Here is a 22,024-nt window from a genome sequence, read left to right as displayed (position 1 = left end):
TTCTAGATTTGATGCAGCAACATGTTATTAGGATAATTTTGAAAGGGCAGGGCAGGTAAGAATTAACAGATAGATAGTTAACAATGATCCACACCAATGATTGTGATAATATGCTCTGGTCATGTTAAGGACTTCAAAGTAGTTGTATACAGGAATGTGCATTAAGCATTACTCTACAAATGTAAATTAACTCGAAGGAAATGTAAAATGTTTAACACATAGTTATCTGATTCTTTTACTCATGGCTCTATTTTAATGTAGTTCTTTTATCTGAAACATTTCATTTTCATGAGGCCTTTTTTGCACCTATTAGAACTTAAAACAAAATCTAATAATTGTATACAACTACTTAGGCTTCCAGTCATTTATTATTCTTCCGTGTTGTGGTCAAAGTAGGATCTGGCAGATGACAGTCTATCTTTGCAGATGTCACTACTGATACTGTCTTTAGGTTCAGGATTCTATCTTTAATGCTTCCAAATATAAGACTAGAACCTAGAAGAGAGTCAGCATGGCTGTGGGAATTTTCTTTTTCTTTTTTTAATGCAGACTTTGTGTAGTTTATTGAGAGGAGGGGCTTTGCAGTCAGACATTCCTGGGGTGATTTCCAGATTTGTCACACACCAACTATATGCTTCTGAGCAAAAACCTAAACTCTTTGAGACCCAGTTTCCTCATCTATAAAATGGGGACAAAAATACCTCACCGGGTTTTTATGAGGAAGCACTGAGATAATGTACATAAAGTGCTGCCTATCCCAGAGTAAATGCTTGATAAATGGTACAATGACATTTACATACAATGGTAATTTGCATTTATAGAGTAATGCTTATTATTGGAAAACACAACATCCTGGCAACGTCCTGAGCAGTCATGGACACAATCCAGCAGCCAGAGCGCTGCGGCTCAGCGTGCACATTGCTGCCAATGGCTTCAGTCTCAGGAAAGACCAGAACAAGAGAACCTCTCAAACATTCCGGGAGTTCCCGCAAAGCTTATCCCAGTGGCCTCCCTCATCAGGCCCATGGTCACTATTACTAAAAACAAAAAACCCCCAACTAAGCACAACAAAAAATTTAGTTGGGAGAGTTGGTCTCTCTCAACCTAGTTTCTAAAAATGTGCATTTCACTCATCTAGATTCAATAAAATAAACCCATCACAAACACATAGGTTATTGCTCTGTGCTGAGTATTTAACTGTTCGACATCAGGACAGAATCCCCATAACTTGGAAGGTGAGCAGCACCCCCAGGAAGCCTAGACTCTGGTGGAGAACCCTGTTCCAGATACAACTCTGGCTGCTGACAGCAGGCACAGAGCCTTGTGGCTTGGAACCTTGTGGGTAGGATGCTGTCATCACAGCACTCCTCAGAGGACTCAGGCAACACCAACTAGTCTCCATTCAGAGAGAGCTGGACTAAGGCATCAGGACAAGCAAGTGACAAGCATCTAACTGTAACCTTTGAAGGAGAAGATAAAAGCTATAATTAATCATTTAGTAAAGTCTACCTGCATCCTAGAAAAAATAATTTGCCAAGCTCCTACTCCTAACTTCTAGATGTAACTAGGTCTAAAATCTGCATTTTATTCCAGAAAGGACAGATACAAGTAGTCAAAGCAAAAGAGCCCAGTGCCTTATTGTAAATTTCATGTAATATGTAATACAAGCAAGACTCAAAACTATTAATCAAAAATAGCGTGGTACTGTGCAAAGAAACCTGGATCGAGAATCAAGAATTCCAGATTTGAGATCTAGTCATACTATCTGGCTGCTCAGAGACCTTGGGCAATTAATTTCCTTGGGAAATTAATTCTGAGTTTCAATTTCTACTTGTATAAAAAGTATCCTGGGTTTAATTTCTAGGGTTGCTTTGAAATCTAAGAATTCATGATTTTAGATTACAGATAATGGACATAAGTATTCTGTTATTTTTCTAGACTGTTAAGTTTTCAATGGATGGAGGCAGGACGATTCTGATGGGCTGTTCCCCTCCAGGGCTTTCCCTGTAGTCTGCTCAGGCTGTTGGACCTGCATTGCAACTCAACTTCTCCCTCTGCCCAGGGAGAGGGAGGTATTCCTTTTACAGATATTGGCCCAGAAAGTGCTCCCTAACAAACATCCTGAATGCTCAACTTTATCTTCGAGTCTGCTTCTGGGAGAAATCAATCCCCAGCATTAATGTTTTATCTCAGCAGGAAAAAACCTTGCAAAGTGATCTAGAAGTTTTAAAACTTCACACTCATAACTGGCTCTTTTTTTTAAAATTTAATTTTATTTTTTGAGATGGAGTCTCACTCTGTCGCCCAGGCTGGAGTGCAGTGGCGCGATATCGGCTCACTGCAAACTCCGCCTCCTGGGTTCACGCCATTCTCCTGCCTCAGCCTCCTGAGTATCTGGGACTACAGGTGCCTGCCACCATGCCTGTATGGTGTATTTTTTGTATTTTTAGTAGAGACGAGGTTTCACTGTGGTCTCGATCTCCTGACCTCGTCATCCGCCCACCTTAGCCTCCCAAAGTGCTGGGATTACAGGCTTGAGCCACCGCGCCCGGCCGGCTCTTTCTAAATACTCTATCTCCAGCTTCTTACCTGTTTCATCAAACATTTACTTTTGGAATACTGTTGTGGTAGACTGTGTAGGTTGGCTAGCCAACAGTCTTTCCCAATCCCTGTATCTCTTGGCCATCTCACACTCTAACGACTAGAAAACCAAAGACTTGCTTTCCCAGCTTCCTTTGCAGCTGGGGGTCACCATGGGATGTTCTGGTCCATAAGACATAAGCAGAGCCTGCTAAGGGGGTTCCAGAAAAACCTTTTACTTTGCTAATAAAGAGCAACACGTGTGGTAGTATACCATTCCTCTTTCCCTTTTCTTTCTGCCTGGAGTTGGGATGCGATAGAGCTGCAGCAACCACCTTGTGGCCACAAGGAAAAGCTAAGAATATTACAACAACGTTATCCCTGACATCACTATGCCACTGAATTTACTTACCTCTAGACTTATGTAAGAAAAATAAATCCCTATTTGTTTTAGCTATAATAAATAGGTTTCTAAAAATACTGCCTAATTAATATACTGTCATTTTCCAATAAACTTAAGAGGTTTTTCATTTTTTAAATTTTGTGGTTGTCACAATGGCTATGGGGTGCCACTAGCACTTACTATCTGGAGCCTGAGATGCTACACACCCTGCAATGCATGGGGCAGTCACACCCAAAATGGCAGTGGCACATACCATGGGAAACCCTAGAACAGAGCATTCAGGCCATTTCCAATGGCCATATTAACTGAGCTATTATTATAGGTAATATCATTTTTTCTATAGCCTGACATTGTGAAAGGAGACCCAGGATTTATAAAAGATGATCTCTGTCCTCTAGGATCTAACAATCTAATAGTGGAGAAAAGATTGCTAGATAAATAACTACAAACAAGTACAGCTTTATAGAGGTCAGAGATGACTGTAATTAAGATTGACAGAGTTAATTTCAGGTTAGGATTCATGGAAGTGATGTCAAAGCTGGATTCTTAAGAATGGGTAAGGTGTGTCAGGCAGAGGGAAGCATATTATCTTAGATGTGAACTAGGAAAGTATAAGGTATGTTCAGAGAACAGCATATTGATGATTAAAGTAGACCATGGTTGGTGTATGACACAGTAAAGGGAGGAAAGATGGCCAAAGTCAGTAACTTTGGACAACATTTCCATTTAAGGAGTAGGACGAAGAAGGAGAGAGAGCCAGGCCAACAAAAGGAACAGAGAGCAAACTAAGAGAAGAACCTAAACAGTAGTGCATCTTATGGCCAAGGCATAAGAGGATATGAAAATATCAGGCCAGGCTGGGTGCAGTGGCTCATGCCTGTAATCCCAGCACTTTGGGAGGCCGAGGTGGGCAGATCACCTGAGGTCAGGAGTTCAAGACCAGCCTGGCCAACATGGCGAAACCCTGTCTCTACTAAAAGTACAAAAATTAGCCGGGCATGGTGGCGGGCGCCTGTAATCCCAGCTACTCAGGAGGCTGAGGCAGGAGAATAGCTTGAACCAGGGAGGTGGAGGTTGCGTGAGCCGAGATTGCACCACTGCACTCCAGCCTGGGCGATAAGAGCGAGACTCCATCTCAAAAAAATAAATAAATAAAATAAAAAATGAAAAAAAATAAATTAGAAAATATCAGGCCAGATATGATGGCTCATGCCTGTAATCCCAGCACTTTGAGAGGCTGAGGCGGGTGGATCGCTTGAGCCTAAGTGCTCAAGAAAGACCAGCCTGGACAACATGGTGAAACTCCGTCTCCACAAAATCACAAAAATTAGCCAGGCATGATGGCGTGTGCCTGTGGTCCCAGCTCCTCTAGAGGCTGAGGTGGGAGGATAGCTTGAGCCTGGGAGGTGGAGGTTGTGTGAGCTGTGACTGTACCACTGCACTCTAGCCTGGGTGACAGAGCAAGACCCTGCCTCAAAAAAAAAAAAAAAAAAAAAAAGTCATCTGTTCAGTGGCACTAAATGCCTTACAGAAGTTAAGCCAAATTAAAAAGAACCAGAGAAAGAAATATTGAAGATGTTGGTGCTGGTTCCAGAACCTGGCAAAAGCACAAGTTGAAAAATTAGGCAAATAGGTGGAAAGAGGTTTACCACGGATGCTTTAATTGAACTAATACCTTTTAAGTACTTCCATGTGAGCCCATTTGATGGTGGTGGAGAGAAAGGTTCCAGACAAAAGGAAAGATAAATATGAAAGGTTCTGTTATATATGTCACTGGGAAATCATCACAAGCCAGAGAACTTTATTAATTAAAACTTATCTTTCACTGAAGTGTTTAATTAAGTAATTTTAAAAGCCTACTTTCTGCCTCATTTCTCCCAAACTAGACTATAGAACTTGAAGACATACAGAAGGAACAGTGGCTACTCAGTAAACAAGGACCCAGGGATTGGAGGCAACTGTGATTTTATAAGACTAAAATTTAATTATTAGGGAGATTAAAACACATTTATTTTACTTATTTTTCCCACCTGTCAATATTTAGTGTATAAGACAAGTTTGATCCATATTCAAGGTCCACAAGAACTCATTCCTTTAGATATAAAGTATATAAATATACCCAGTGACACACATAATTTTATTACTATAGGCAACTGCATAACTTACCACTGGGTCATACTCCCAGAGTTGGTTGCCTTTTAGGTGGTGGCATTTGAGCATTGTAACTGGGCCATTAAGTTTGGAAACATCCAAGCAAAGGTCATCTGTTCTAATTTCTTTGTTGGCAGTATAAGAGAAAACCTGGAAATAAAAATGCACACACATAAACAGAAAAAATAAATTAGTCAGCATTTTAAATGCCCAATTAGCTGTCAGGGAAAATACAAGTATTTCAAGGTACATGATTTATGTACTTTATTAAAGTAATGAAGAATAAAGTGACTCAGAAAAGCTACCACTAATTTACATTGATGTTATGTTACTCATTTTCTTGCTTACAAGGTGAAGCAAAAATGACCTTGAGCTCTCTGTATACACTGAATGTATTGTCAAGGGTTGTCATCTGTTTGAATAAAAAGGGCAAAATAAATTTTGTGCTCAGCAATGTAAACATAGTTCTCACAATGGGCCTTTCACAAATGTTTCATTAAAAAAAAAAATCACTGGATTGAAAGCTTCCTTCACCTGAAAGTCTTTATTATTTTCTCTTTAAAGGAAGGAAAATATTTCCTGAATGATGTCATGGTATAAAAAAGGCAAAGTAAAAACAAATCTGAAAATTATCCCTTTTAAGAGTTTTCTAAGATACTCACCTGATTACCCCCCATACCATGGCAATTAAAAATTCCAACTTTTTCATTCTCTTTTCTAGCCATGTTATCTAGACACTGATTCGTTTCCACATTTCGTATCTATGGGACAATAAATAATGAAAATATCAGGAGTTGGAGAAGTTAATTAGACAGACAGACACACACACATATACACTAAATATCAACCTAAACTTTCCCTGGCCCTACTCTGAAATGGCCTATTGGCCTATCACTGTCTGAGTATCTAAAATTCATTGGTCTAGAAAGGTCTTACAACTGTTTATGTAATTTTCTGTGTTTATGGGGGAAAATCCTTACAATTTCTTTTTTCATTTTTTTCAAGTTATTCCTTTCAAATTTGTATTGAGTTCAACAAACTCTACTTTGGTTAATGATTTAAAAAATTAACTCCCTGATGACACTATTATCAATCAAGACAAGAACATTAATTCTGATAACTACTCTGATGACTTAGGAGAGACTAAGATGACTCTAGTCAAAGAGCTTGGAACTTGTCTTACCTGGAAGCTTAAGCATAGTGTGGTACAAACTCTACTCTTTCACTAGACATTTGTGGATTACATAAAAGGAATTTAAGTCAGTCATCAGAATTAGGAGGAATATTTTAGGTAATGCCCCTTGATATTTTGTTTCCTCTAAACTGTTGCAGTTTTAAAAGCATATGGTAAATTAACAGACGTTTGAAAGTCTTAAATCTATTCCTATGTACGGTACTGTCAGCAGGTTAAGCCAGAAGAGAAACTACATCTGTCATGTCATGTAGACTTTTTTAAAAAGGTAACTAATTTTGTGTGATAGATAAAGTAGGGGTAAAGTTAAAACCACAAAAAAGCCAGTTACTTCTATAAACACATATACAGTCTGCATATTATTCCAATATTCCCAAGCAGCCAGGAATAAAAACCAGGGTTCTGACATAAAAGACTCAGGTTTAAATAAAAATTACCTAAACCTTTTGAGATCAGGAACTGGGGGGGTAATGTCAGTTCTATGCTAATGTCAGTTCTGTGCTGATGCTATGTAAGACAATGTATCCAGGCACCTAATTCAGAGTCCAGCATGAACAGGCTCAGAGACAGTAATAATCTGCACTGTCACTTTACCACTAGTCACATCCATCTTGCTATTCCACCAAAATCTCAAACTCGGTTCGTTCAAAACAGAATTTCTCAATTTTCTAATATGAACACTTAATCATCTTCACATTTTAATACGTCCCCACCCCATCCCCTCTTGAGAAGTGCTACCTAAAACAAACCTCATTATCATTCCTCCAAAATTTCCCGTTTTCCTGATATCCCTATTTTTATTAATATTCCCACAACTTGTCCAATTATTCAAGCTAGAAATTTCAAAATGTTTTTTTCTCAGGGTCCAATACATTATATGTTTCCAAGAGTTCTTTTACCACATAATTTACATCATCATTATTTTTTATCCATTAATTGTGAAACCTATTCCCTCATAAATAGGTTGTATTAGGTTGTATAAAAGATTTTATGGTAAAATACCAATTTGCATAAAGCACACCTTCCTTCATCCTGGTAGGTGATCAATTAATACCAGACGATGATGGCTATCTCACTTGAAAAAGAATTTCGCTCAGATTGGGCCAATCACAGTGACCCACGTCTATAACCCGAGCACTTTAAGAGGCCAAGACAGTAGGACCACCTGAGCCTAGGAGTTCAAGACTTGCAACATAGCAAGACCTTGTCTCTACAAAAAATAAAAATAAAAATCTTAGGCATGGTGGCTCACGCCTGTAGTCCCAGTTATTCGGGAGGCTGAGGTGGGAGGATCACTTGAGCCCAAGAGTTCAAGGCTGCAGTAAGCTATAATTGTGCCACTGCACTTCAACTTAAGTGACAGAGCAAGGCCCTGTCTCTTAAAAAAAAAAAAAAAAGTTCATATTGTGATAAAGATGAGTCTTTATCTCATATATTCACAAAAAAATAATTATTTCCTTATACTTTTGATATAAATTATAAATTCTCCAATCCTGTTTTCCTCTATTTCTTCCCCCAAATGCAGATGTAAATAAAGGTGGCTAAAGAAAGATGATAATGCCACAGGAATTATTAGATTAACACCAGTGTTATCTTCAGCTTCTCTCGCTCTCATATGGAATGGCCATTTGCTTAAATAATTGCCTATCTTTTACCAAAATTCAAAACAAATTTAAAAATGCAATTCTTGGCGGGGCGTGGTGGCTCATGCATGTAGAATCCTAGCACTTTGGGAGGCCGAGGCAGGAGGATCCCTTGAGCTCAAGAGTTTGGGACCTACCTGGCCAACATGATGAGACCCTGCCTCTATTTTGTAAGAGATTTGTACATAACAGCTTATACCATCCTTACAAGATTTTTATAACTAATTCCCGACATGCAAGATCTGGGCCTCTATCCCTTGGGGTTACTACTGACCATTAGATGTTGAAAGTGGAGTTTCTCCAAGGACTGGAAACCACTGCTTCCCATTAGCTGTTAGAGTGAGGAGTAACCAAACTGCATCAACAACATATGGTCAGTGAGGCCCAGGTGAGGTGGGTGGCATGGTCAGAGACCCAGATTCAGGCTCCTGGTGGGGCCTGGAGGCACTCCTCTGATGTAAAGGGGAGAAACTGGAGATTACACTTCTGAAAGAGCACAGCTATGATGTTAGAGTCCCTAAGTGAATTTCACATTAGAGGACAGAGGATTCTGTTTGGCTCAACAAATATGTGGCTTCTTTGTAGCTGAAGGGACATCTGCTCTCCAGGTGGGTCCCTCTATATACCGCCTGGCTAGAGAATATAGAGTTTTCAGAGAACATTCTTTTCTGTGTAGTGATACATGTGGACTACCTCATCTATGGGGTGTGTAAGATGTTTTCCTCAAGGACATGGAAAATTAGGTTGACTATGGGGTAAGTTTTGTCCTCTAGGATTCTAGGAGGGAGAGGACCACCTAATAGGTTTGTTTGCTGGGAGTTAAGTTTGAAGAGCCTTTGGAGAAAGGGAAAATGAGGAACAAACATTTTCTAGGGATGCTGAATCAAATGTTCAAAATTGTAATTCCATATAGCTTTAAGACTACATAACCAATTACCAGCTTTCTAATGAGATGTGGAGGGTAGAAAGGGTGACAACACATACTTGTTTCAAGTTTATACTGGGATGAAAATAGGTATTTGGGTTGGTTATTCAAAATCTGACATTTGAAAAAGGAATTTTAAAACAGCAGAATTTGGAAAATATAGAAGGAAGAGAAAATACATTCAAGAATTGAGGACTAGCTCTTAAGGATGTTCTAGGCAAATGTCTTATTTGTTGGACTTCTAAAAAGAGTGAGAACCTTCTGATAAGGGGTATTTTGAAGTTTAAGGAACAAATGGGCTAGATTCTTTCTGGAGTCTCCCACTCTTCAGAGGATTTTATCCCATTTCTTGGTGTACACACAGTCTACAGCTAACTGCTCAGTGGTCTTATTACACTACCAATTCCTTTAGTTCACTCCTTTCAAGTCACCTCTTGACTATCCTGGAAAGAGAAAAGCAAGAAGTGAGCCTTGTTTGGTAACATATTCAGTAGTCATCAGGACATCTAACAGCAACTGAGATTCTAAATTATCAGGAACCCTTAAATAAAAGGCAGATTTGATATGGGAAAAGAAGGGAGCTTTTCTTGGTTGAAGTAGATACTCCTGAATATCAATATGGTCCTGATATTCTCCTTAACCAAGTAGGAAGGTATCTACTGACAGGATGGCTTGGGAATTTGATATGATACATCCCTATGAATTATGTTATGATAATTCCAAATTATTTCAGAGTAGAGAGAATTAGAGGGGGCATACATTAATTATAAGATTTGAAAACAATAGATTTGACAAGGCAAATATGACCACTTCAACTTAGGACCTGGGAAGGAGAAATGAGTGAAATGACAGGGTAGCAGTACATGATACAGAGACAGATGGGTAACCTCCTGTGTTGGCTTATTTTATTTTATTTATTTTATTTTTGAGACAGTCTCACTCTGTCGCCCAGGCTGCAGTGCAATGGTGCGACATCGGCTCACTGCAACCTCTGCCTCCCGGGTCCAAGCAATTCTCTGCCTCAGCCTCCCAAGTAGCTGGGATTACAGGCGCCTGCCACCACGCCCGGCTAATTTATTTTTTATTTTTTTTTGTAGAGACAGGATTTCACCATCTTGGCCAGGCTGGTCTTGAAATCCTGACGTCATGATCCACCCACCTCGGCCTCCCAAAGTGCTGGGATTACAGGCGTGAGCCACCGGCGCCTGGCCGTGTTGGCTGTTTTAAAACAGCAGTTGTTAATGTCTCCAGCACCATCCAGTAGAACTTTCTGAGATGATGGAAATGTCTATATTTGTGCTAATATGGTAGCAGCCACTAGTCATGTGTGGCTATTGAGCACTTCAAATGTGGCTATTGTGACTGAAGAACCGGGCTTTAAATTCTATTTACTTTTAATGAAATTTATTTTCATTTATTTTATTTTATTTTATATTTTCAGACAGTCTCTTGCTCTGTCACCCAGGCTGGAATGCAGTGGCACAATCTTGGCTCACTGCAACCTCTACCCGCAAGGTTCAAGCAATTCTCGCGCCTCAGCCTCCCGAGTAGCTGGGACTACAGATGCGGGCCACCACGCCCAGCTAATTTTTCATATTTTTAGTAGAGATGGGGTTTCGGCATGTTGGCCAGGCTGGTCTCGAACTCCTGATCTCAAGTGATCCACCCACCTCGGCTTCCCAAAGTGCTGGCATTACAGGTGTGAGCCACCAGGCGTGGCCTAATTTTAATTAAATTCAGTGTAGCCGACACGTCAGATGTGCAGGTCTAGATGCTGACACATAGGAGAAAATCTTTCACCATCTGTGAGGAGCTACTTGTCAATGATGGGAAAAGTTGCACAACATGCTAATAAACCCAAGTTCTCACACCATTGGCCACTCTATGAAAGTCACATGGAAAGTGCCCAAGTTTGGTTTGTACTTTCTGAAACAGTGTAAATCCTAGGAGATGTAAGTTATTTCAAGGGGAAAGATCAGTGGGTTAATGGTCCTCTTCATAGGAATTGTTTATGGCTGATTAACACATCTTTCCTTACGTGGCCAGGCACGCCACTGAATCAAGCCAAAACAATCTAGAAACGATGTACAAACTGAGAGTATCATAAAGGGTGAGGAGCTGTTAGAAACAAACTTTTCTACTTGAATCACAGCAATGTCTGACTTACAGTGTGTGAATATCCACACTTTCAAAGTGTCTGTAGGGGTGAGAGTTTAGATTGTGGGGACATGCAGATGGTGCTTCATTCCTGACTAGCCATGAGACCTTGGGCAGGTTATTTACTCTAAGACTGTGATTCCAAAAACCACAATCTGAAGAACAGCATCTTGCAAGGTGCCCCAATAAAAAAGGTGTTTTATGATCAGATATGTTTGGGAAATACTAGTTAAATAAATTTAAATAGGTTTCTTTGTTGAAGGACTTCTCAAAGCCTTTTAATATATCATGACTATTGGTAGGACCGGGGAATGGTGGTACAGATGGATGTAAGATGTAAAATAGTATTGCCCAAACATATTTGACCTCAAAATCTACCTTCTTCTCCCCAGCACTTCGCCTTTCTAATTGAGCACCTTGGGGACATCAGATATCAATATTATTTACAACACAGAATTAAAAACACTGTTACAAGAACCCTTTCTCGTTGGTAAAGCAGGGATAAATCTCTCTCTCTCTCAGGTTTGTTAAGTGCTCTAAATGAGATAATACATACAGAGGCTCTAGCAGGGACAGATACATAGCAGGCACACAGTAACCGTTGGTTTTCTTTCCTTTATCCACAGACCCAGCAACTCTTCAACCCCCCTTCGGAAGTAGCAACTTAGCTGTACCTGACTGCCACTTTAAAACTACTATTTTTTGACATTAGGAATTGAAAATAATTGTGAATGCACCCATTCTTGGAAAACCAGGCAAGAGGTTAGAGCTTAAGTTTCTTTGTTTCTACTATTAGTCTCCTCCAGAATCAGTATCTCCATTAGGGTGGACAATGTAAGAGCTTTGTTAAACCATTTTTATAATCTAGCATTAGTGAATCTGGATTCACTTTTCTACTCTCTGCTGCAAGGGAAATACTGGTTAGATTTGAGAAAGAATACGGACATTAGGGGTTAACAGCACAGGCTCTCAAACCAGATGGTTGTGAGTTTAGCCGTGTTTTTTAAACCATTTATTTGTGTCTCAGTTTACTTATCTGTGAAGTGGAAATAACAGCACAATCCTATAGTGTTGTGCTTTAATATTCATAAAGCATTCAGATTTGTGCTTGACATAAAGTACATGCTCAGTAAATGTTAGGATTATTAGATCTGCCTGGAAAAGCGATTGGTCAGCCCCTAAAACTGACTAAACCAGTAAAGGTCTAGATTGTTTACTTTTTGTTGTTTAGAATACTCAGCTCCTGAGTTAACAACTATCAGATACCACAATGAAACACATTTGTTCAGGTCCTACAGGAACTACGAACGTCAGCGTTAGCTGAAGCCAGATGCTCTAAATTATATCTATTACCCTAGTCATATTTACATTTTCTGATTTCCCTTTCTGCTGAAAAATCCTATGATTTCAGGTTTCCCTGGACCCTTGAAGCATGAGAAGAGATCTATGAAAGGCTAAATTACTGTTGCTAGCAAAGGAAGGCTCACATGGGTGAAGCTGTGATCAGAAGCATAAGATCCCTGGGCTGCACTATGGTGGGTACTCTTAAGAATGACCTCCAATCTAGAAATGACACTTTTAACCTGTAGGATGTGGCCTGGTATTAAGGGCGTACAAGGCTTAAGGCCAGCTGCTAAGTTAATAAGGCGATAACAAGCAGGCCACAGAGGGTAAACGCTGCGACTTGCCCAGAAGCCAGCTGGCAAGAGGCAGGTAAGACGCAAGCTTGCCTTGGCAGTCATCTACCATGGAGCAGACAAGTGTTTCTTTGTCACACGCCCGAACTCTGGCCCAGCTAACAATGCCTAGGCATTGTCCAAAATTGGGTCAGCTCAAAAAAAACAAAACAAAAACAAAAAACTCCTCATTTTTGGTTCTAAAGACAAGCTGCAGAGTGACTGCTATAAATCTTTCCCTGGCGCACCACTCACCCTGGGCCTTCTTTGACCAGTACGAGGTCACAGCAAAGGAAAACACATTCCCATTAATGAGGCATCAGTGAGAATGAAAGGCTCAAGAAACTCAATGTAGCCCTCACTTGTTTGAAAACAAATTCCTTAAATCACAACAAAGTTCAGAGGTAGGGAGCTCAAGTCAATCCTGAAGTAGCCTTAGTAACTGTTAGGATAAATGCGTAAGTCTGTGCCTGCCCTGGCACTGAAAAAAACACCAGGCCAGATGGCTTCACCAACTCTCCACCATCTGGCTTCCTTCGGTGATCTATTTGCTTTCCCTTATCTTACATTTCTATTTTACATCCTTTTCTCTTTCCCCAATTCCCCCTCACCAACACCTTCTTCACTCTCAGCCCATAATCTTGTGTTCAACTGAGGAAACAAGCCACCAGAAGAGAAGGTCCTCACACTTCCACCACAAACTGCCAGTTTCCACCTCCAAACCTACAGCTGCCCTGCACTTGTTCCCATTCCTCTACCTTCCTCCCCATGACAAGAGATGACCTCTCTTCTTCCCACCCCCACCCAACACCCTCTACTTGTGTACAGATTTCACCTCCTATCCACCCAAATACATGACACCCATAACAACAGATCCCTTCTTTCTTTTTTTTCTGGTGCAGAAACACATAACATAAAATTTACCATCTAAACTGTTTTCAAGTGTACAGTTGAGTAGTGTTAAGTATATTCAGGCTGTTGTGAAACAAATCTCCAGAACTTTTTCATCTTGCAAATGTGGAACTCTATACCCATGAAGTAACTCTTCTTTACGCCCTTCCCTCAGCCCTGGTAACCACCATTCTACTTTCTGTTTCTATGAGTTTGACTATTCTAGCTGCCTTATATAAGGGGAATCATACAGCATTTCTCTTTTGGTGACTGTCTTATTATGCTTAACATAATGTCCTCAAGGTTCATCCATGTTGTAGCATGTATCAGAATTTCCTTCCTTTTTAAGACTGAATAATATTCCATTGTACGTTGTATCACGATTTATAGCAGTCACTCTGTAGCTTGTCTTTAGAACCAAGAAGGAGGAGTTTTTTACTTTGAACTGACCCAATTTTGGACAATGCCTAAGCATTGCTAGCTGGACCAGAATGAACGGACATGTGGAGTGCTTCCACTTCTTGGCTATTGTGAATAGTGCTGTTATAAACATGTAAGTAAAAATAACTCTTCAGACCCTGCGTTCATTTCCTTTGGATACATACCCTGAGGTGGAACTGCTGGATAATATCGTAGTTCTCTTTTTTGAGCATTTTTTGAGAAACCTCCATACTATTTTTAAATAGCAGTTGTACCATTTTACATTCACACCAACAATGCACAAGGGTTCCAATTTTTCAGTATCCTTGCCAACATGTGTCATTCTCTGTTTTTTTGATAGTGGCCATTCTAATGGGTGTTAAGTTGGCTCTTTCTTTTGCATCTTTAAATTTTCTCTTTTGGGTTGCTCATATCAGCACAGTTTTATCTTAATAAAGAAATAAAAACCCCTTTAAGCCCATATTCTCCTCCAGCTACCACCTATTTATCTTCTCTCTTTTACAAGAAAATTCCTTGCAAGACTTGTACACATTCATCTATGTTGCTTCTTCCATTCTCTCTTCAAAACAGAGTTTTTAACAACGTCCATGGGGAACTCTCTCAACACTGTGAGATAGGCTACTGATAACATGTCCCTAGCCAAATGCAATAACCAATTCTAAGTACTCATCTTCCTCAATTTCTCTGCAGTATTCGATACAGCTGATCACTTCCTCTTTCCTGAAACACGTCTTTCCCTTAGTCTTGGCAACACCACTCTCTAGGTTCTCCTATTTCACTGCCTACTCCTTTTCAATCTTTTTTGCTGATTCCTTCTCATCTCCATGATTTCTAAACTGTGGCATTCCCTCTGGCATTGTCCTCGGTCTTCTCTCTCATACTTAACATTTTCTCCTCCTCGGGTGACCTCATACAGTTTTGTGGCTTTAAAAACCATCCTATATGCTGACAACCTAAGTTAACATCTCTATCACAACCTCTCCCCCAAAGTGAATATTCTTAAATGTAAAGACCTATTCATATCTTCACTTGGATCTCAAATTTGATGTGTCCCAAACTACTGTTGATTCCCTTGAGCATCTGCTCTTCCTGTAGGTTTTCCCATCTCAGTAATGGCAACTCTACAGTCAGTGTCTCAAGCTTGATAGAAACCTGACATAATCCCTTACTCTCTTCAACAATACACCAGCTCTACTCCTGTTTCCATATAGTTTTTCTCCACATAGCATACAATGTGATCCTTTTCTAGTGGAAGTTTGCTGGTATCTTTCGATAGCTTCCATTTGATTCAGAATAAAATGCAAAATGCAAAGTTCTCACTATAACCTAAAAGCTTTATATGATTTGACCCTCACTTTGTCTTTGACCTTATCTTCTACTACTCTCCACCTTGTTCACTCTATTCCAGACAACTGGTCTCCCTGCTGTTTCTGGAACGCGCTAAGTACATTGTCATCTTAGAAACCTTTATACTTGTTCTTCCCTGTGCCCAGAATACTCTTTCCCTAAAAATTCGTATGACCTGCTCATTCACTTTCTTCAGATCTCTGCTCAAAATCACCTTGACAGGACTCTTTCAACTTCCTTACATAAAACAGTACTACTACCCACGCTCACTTGTCAGTCATTCTCTATCCCTTCTGCCCTTACCACCACCTGACATGCTGTGTGCCTTTCATAATCTGTCTTACTCATGGACTGTAAGATCAAGAGCAGGATCTCTGCTTTACTTATTGCTGTATTCCTGGTACTTAAAACAGTACTTGTCATATACTAGAGGTACTCAAATATTTGTTGAATGAATGAAAGGACTGAAGAAGTGACAACCTTCTTCAGAGTGGGAGGCCACTTTTCCTGAGATTTAATCCTGGGGTAGGCCTGCCTGTGGCCCTGTCTACACATATCATCATTTGCTGCTGTGACTTATAAAAGGAAATATTGTCCTTCTATTGATTTCTATCACAAAAAGGTTGGATTTCTTTCCCTACTTGGCTTCATATTTTTTTCTAAAAGCCATCTTATAATTACAAGTTCACAAAGACCTGCAAAGAAGTCTTTTTTTTTTAAAATATATATACAGATTTTACAGATCCACAATTGCAGATGGTGCAGTCTGTTTAGGAAACACATCACTATAGACAGAATAGGGAAAAACAGACCCCACAGTACACAGCTTATCTCCAGGTGCATCAACTCAGTGGAAATCAACTTTCAGGGAGGAGGAATGGGAAAAAAAGAATATAGTTTAGACTTACGTGGTAAGAAGGAGGAAGGAAGCAAGAGAAGTTAAATGTTAACATGAAAGTACTTTCCTTATTGGAAGTTTAACTAACTCCTATTTTTTTTTAATAAAAAAGTAAGAACATAATAACCACATAGAATATATATATATATTTCTTACCTCTCCCAATGAGAAATAGTGACGTGGAATTTGAGAATCAGGATATATATTCTCTAGGTACCAGGAAAAAGGTTTGCATTGTAGTTTGTGTCTTAGACCAACTCTTGACGATATATCTCCATAATCTACCTTTGTAACACCTGTTGAAAGAAATAATTGACTCTGAATTATTAGTGTTGTTTTAGGTAACACATGTTTATATATTGAATCTAATAAGCCAGATGAATCAGAACAGTGGTATCAGCTGGGTGATATGTGACTATACAAGTGGAGACACCATGAATCCACCAAAAGTATAAAGCAAGGAAAATACATTAAAATGTGTTTTAATTTTTCAGAGAAAAATGACATTTATGTGAGAATGAAATATAAGTGATATGGGATCAGTAAACTTCAATATATGTTAAGGCACAAACAAAAAAAAATCAAGGTCTATTTTGCTCAAATATTAAACAGAGCAATTGTTTGCAGTCAGGCTTCTCTCACACAACTCACTGAACTGTGCACCCTGCCACTTGACAGTCTTGCAGTAAGTAAAAAATAAGGATGGACTAGTAACAATGTCAGGCCGACTTACAGCTGATGGAACAACTGTTCCTACAAAACTCTGAATAGCAAAGTTTCCGGAAAGAAGGCCCTGTGGCACGTTTTGGGCTCTCAGTGGCCTTGTGATACTTGACGAAAGCCTCCTATGACAGCATTGAGGGCCTGCTTATAGAGAACGTTCATGACCCACTGCAAAAACAGTGGTTTTGTTATGTTGAATGAAAACTCCAAGAATCAAGAAAAAGTCATATAAGCTAGAAAAATGGCTGAAAATTTAACAAGATGAAACTTCACAGGAATAAATACTAAATGTTGCAGTTAGGTTTTAAAAAAAACAGAACATCTGTAAAACCTGGGCTAGCAACACTGACCTGGATAATTTATTACTGTTAATTATATATTATTCTAGGCATTCTGCCAAGCACTTTCTATACTGTGTGTGATTTTATTCATTCCTTACAATGACCTTATGAGGTAGGTGTTCACCTCTGCTCAAAGCTTCACTTCTAACCTTCTTACTTCTCCTCCAGGATCAGGGTCAACAAAGGTACAGCCTTGTATTTCTAATGCAAAACAACGCTAACCTGGAGAAATTATATAGAAGAAATTCTTGAATTCATCCATCCACACTTCTGCAAGTCGTCTGTTATTTTTATTGATAATCTGCCCTGTGCCTCCTGGAAACGTGTAAGGTGTAGCTTTCCGAAACACATGTCCAACATGTGAGCATGTAACAATTTCCAAAGTTCCTCCACACTGCCAAATCTGAAAACAGCAGAGATGACCATGTAACATGTAGCTGAGTAATCAGGAAATGTTCACCTTAGTTTTCCCATAGTATTTTTCTTTTCAATTAAATAGGGGTTTGGCTTTTGTTTAAACTTAAATGGAACATATTGTAGTTACTGGTAAAAAGCTTCCAAAGTACCTCCATACTACCAAATCTGAAAATAACAGCAAAGACCATATATGACATTGATAGTTTTTAAAAAAGTATTGACATCTATTGGGTTCCACAGTTGGAATTTCACAAAATCAGGGGCACATGATGGGCTCCGGCTGTACGGTTAGGTTACAAAGCCAGTGCTTCCTCAAGAGAAACATTTCTCTAATTTGGGTTCTGATCAAACCAAAAGTTGAAGATTTAAATAAAGAAAACATAGGTTAAAGGCTAAATACAGAAAAGATATGGGATCTAGAGCAGTATTTTTCTAACTGCAGGCCATTATACCTAAGAGAATCATAAATTCAAATTGATGACTTGCAACCTGTACTTGTTAACAAGGACATACTGTTTCATAAAATGTTTAAATTTTATGTTTTGTGTGTGCAGAATGTATAATGTATTTATTAATGTGGCTCATGGTTAAAAACAACCACCAAACAAAACCTGACCATGGAGTAACCAGCCAGATGCTCATCTGTTCACCCCTCTCCAAACCTGCGTCACGGCTTGTACATGAAACAGAATCTAGGAATCTCAACTAGATCCATTGTAAGTTCTTCAGTGAGACAGTAAAAGCATGTTTTGTTGTCTTTGTTAGAAAAATAAAAACAAAAAAAGGGGCAAAAGAAAGATGATCAAGTATGGGCTTACATCCTTAATTTAATGAAATCCTTCTGTTTCTTTCAAAATACATTCCCCCCACCAAGTTAAAAATCTCATAACTCTTTATAATTAAAATAACATTTTGGAAAGTTCTGATTTTGTTAAATATTCAATGTTCCTACCTTCAAGTTTTCCCAGGATTATAAGTGTTAGAGCTGGATAGGATCTCCAAGGTGATATTGAGTCCAACCCTCTCTTTGACAAGAAGGCAAAGCGATTCACTGGGAACAAAGTGAGCTCGCTGGTTCAGATTACAGTACACGTCAGTGTGATTTCCACTATAATAAGCTATGTGTCTAAAGTTGGTTATTTGCAAAAATATGCAATGCCATTTAAATGATATGTTGATTCTAGTGAACATGAAATGCAAAGACTTTATATGTAGACTGGGTTAAATTAATTTAGAGTCATTTTAGAATTCTTTCGCATTTTTATTGAAAAATATAAAGCTGGTAAAGTGACTAGGTTTTATATAAAAAAATTTTCACACTAAAATAAAAAGCATATTACAAAATGTGAAATTTATGTTTTTGAGAGTAAAGCAGCAAAGTAGCATATCCAAACTATATATTAGCTTTTAGAGCTTAAATTACTTCCTTGAAAATAATAAAAATTAAAAACAACTAGGGAATCTTGTGTAAGTTTTATAGCTGAACTTCAAAGGTAACTAAATTATTTGCTTCAATAGTTTATAATGAACCCTTACTATCAGTCCTTTTAATGGACTGAAGGCTCTGAAGTTACATTAAACTTGTATTAAATTAAATTTTTATTTTTTATGTAGAGATACATGAATAATCAATGCACATCTATACTTGAAGTTAAATAAAAGATTAATTTTTTTGAAGGGAACTTACCCTAAAGGAAATTTCTAGGTTTTCTCCTCCCCAAATATCCATTCCAGCATCATATGTTCCAATTTCCTGAAAGTAATCTCTGTCTATTGAAAAAAGGCCTCCTGCCATGGTAGGTGTCCTGAAATTCAATAATGCTATACCATTAGCAATTTAAAATTTACAATCAGTTTTTGTTTTTAAAAGCTGTTTCATAACTATTTATAACTACTGAGTAAGTACTTATTCTCACACTCTTCATAAACTTTCATACGCCCCAGGGGCTTTCTGTGTTTTATGCTGTGTTATTTGGTCTTCACACATGACCTGCACCATGGTCATGCTGACTGCTAGACTTGCTGTGTCATGCTTCTGCCCAGACATCCCTCTCTGTCACAGTCCTAAGAGTACTTTCTATCTTTCTTGGCCCTCAGGTCCTAACTGAGTTTAGATCTCAAACTCCTTAAATTAAAGCTGTTCCTCACAATCCTCTCCATCTGACTGTGCACCCACTCCACGGATCCTAGCAACTTCAAGGCAGTTGACTATATTAACCAAGTAGATTGAGGTTAGAGTTACCATGCCATGTTCTAAAGGGTGGCAAATAGTATAAATACATAAGATAAACTGGATGGAAACAGTGAGGCCTTTTCCTAATACCCACTAGAAATCTTTAAGGAGAGGAGACAAAATATAGAATAAAATCAATATGTTCCTTCCTGACTGTGTGGTATATTGTCTGCAAAAGAGGAGTCTAATTCATCAAAATAGGGCTCAGGTATGCAAAGGGAGGGGGAACATGTGAAATTAAGCAGAGAAATTATTAAGAAATGAAGGAAGATTTAAATAAATGAATATCAGCCCATTTGATTTTTATAAAGAACAAGTATGGAGAAAAAGTAAACTCCAACCAGGAGAAAAAAATAAGTTACAGGGACCAAAGATACCACGAAGATTATATTTTAAGATGAACCCTAAAATGTACTCATTGCCTTTCCAGAGGAAACAGTTGTTTCCAAAAAAGGTTTGGACTTATTTTGATTTTCGAAGAAAAAAAGAATGAGAAAAGGATTTAAAAGAAACAGCCCAAAATTCAGAATTATCATTTAATACAGGGTTTTCTTGACCTGAGTTTTTTGTGTACTAAATCTTCTGCATGTACATGTGCATTTTTCTCCATTAGAGAAGACCCATAGCTTTCACCAGATTTTCAAAAAATTTTGTCTTTTTTGAAATGTTTAGGAACCCCTGATTTAGATAGTGAATTGCACTACTACTACTAAGAACTCAGGCTAAGGAAAACAGCACACAGTCAGTGGAAAATCTCTTCAGTGTTGCCAGAACTGAACTTGAATTCAAGGGAAGGCAGACGCAGGAGGCCCAAAAACAGAAAAGCTAAAGCCTGGTTCTGAAGGAACTCTTAATACAGAAGTAGCAGGTCGATACAATGGGGCTAAATTCTAGGATGGCTCAGAAGAGCTCAAAGGTCTCAATTTCATGTTCTAAAAAGAGCATGAAGATTTTTATTCCATCCTGAAAAAAAAATCTATATATGACCAAGTAGAGAAAAAAAATCAGAGAATAAATGGATTAATGAATTTTTTTATATTTTGTGTCAATTCTAGCTATTTTTATGTTTGACACAAGCTTTTCTAACTTTACCAGTCAATAACTGTCATCCAGATGGTACAAGTCTGAATTTAAAATTGTACATTTTAATGCAAGGACCCAGATTTAGGTAATATCTTCACATACTGACACAATTAATTAAGCTAAGTATTATTATCCTTAATAACTGAATTAAAGTACAGATCTGACTTACGCATTTGCAAAATGTTCATAAAGGAATGAAAAAACACGCATGTCATCATTTCTCATGTGCACTAGATTTATAGAATAAGCAAAAATTTCTAATTTTATTAGAGGAGAAATCCTTCTTTAAAACACTCACATATGTGAAAGATGGCTGTTAACTACCATAAGGTATACGAATGCTTCACGTTTCTCAAAATACACTTATCCATTTGATATGATTCCCAAAGCTCCACAACCTTCTGCCAATAACACTTTAGGCAAAATGTCTGACAAATTAATTACCTGACAGGAAGAGTCCGATCACCTTTCCTTCTGTCCATTTCTCTTTGGGGAACAGGATACCAGCGAAAATTGAGCTTCCAGTTGAACCCACCATAGGTCATATCAGAGCCTGCCATGTACTCAAAAGTATCATCACTGATCACATCGATGATAGGACACACCACTGTTCTCCTGATGTCATAAAAGCAAGTTAAGAAATCTTTCAAAACATTCCTGTTTAATGCCAACTACAGAACAATTGTATAGTAAGTGTTTTTATTTTTTATTTTTTCCCTTGAAACAGGGTATCACTCTGTCACCACCCAGGCTGGAATGCAGTAGTGCAATCAGGGGCCACTGCAGCCTTGACCTCCTCAAGTGATCTTCCCACCTCAGCTTCCTGAGTAGCTGGGACCACGGCTGGGATCACATAACACCACACTCAACTAATTAAAAAAATTTTTTTTTTGTTTTTTATATTTAAGACTTTAATCTTCAAG

The 22,024-nt window shown here is 38.6% G+C and overlaps 1 protein-coding gene and 1 long non-coding RNA gene across 4 annotated transcripts in view; one reads left to right on the top strand and one right to left on the bottom strand.

The window, feature by feature from the left end:
- Nucleotides 1–21,972, top strand: part of LOC104003130 (uncharacterized) — a 44,041-nt gene extending 22,069 nt beyond the window's left edge. The window contains exons 2-5 of one of the 2 annotated variants that reach the window (XR_001711303.4): nt 11,678–11,813; nt 12,463–12,586; nt 17,537–18,501; nt 21,829–21,972. This is a non-coding gene — a long non-coding RNA (uncharacterized LOC104003130). Of the gene's footprint in view, nt 1–11,677; nt 11,814–12,462; nt 12,587–17,536; nt 18,502–21,828 lie in introns of those variants that run through there. The other variant, XR_675669.4, reaches the window with a different exon arrangement.
- Nucleotides 1–22,024, bottom strand: part of GALNT1 (polypeptide N-acetylgalactosaminyltransferase 1) — a 130,794-nt gene that overhangs the window by 3,060 nt on the left and 105,710 nt on the right. For both annotated transcript variants that reach the window (XM_054672130.1, XM_063795613.1), the window contains exons 6-11: nt 21,546–21,716; nt 19,473–19,590; nt 17,591–17,771; nt 16,461–16,600; nt 5,797–5,895; nt 5,150–5,284 (exon numbers count right to left, since the gene is read on the bottom strand). In XM_054672130.1, the coding sequence (XP_054528105.1) occupies nt 5,150–5,284; nt 5,797–5,895; nt 16,461–16,600; nt 17,591–17,771; nt 19,473–19,590; nt 21,546–21,716 (844 nt within the window). The remainder of the gene's footprint in view (nt 1–5,149; nt 5,285–5,796; nt 5,896–16,460; nt 16,601–17,590; nt 17,772–19,472; nt 19,591–21,545; nt 21,717–22,024) is intronic.

The sequence above is a fragment of the Pan troglodytes genome, chromosome 17, assembly GCF_028858775.2.
Source record: "Pan troglodytes isolate AG18354 chromosome 17, NHGRI_mPanTro3-v2.0_pri, whole genome shotgun sequence".
Lineage (NCBI taxonomy): Eukaryota > Metazoa > Chordata > Mammalia > Primates > Hominidae > Pan > Pan troglodytes.
This window is presented reverse-complemented; position numbering and strand designations above follow the sequence as displayed.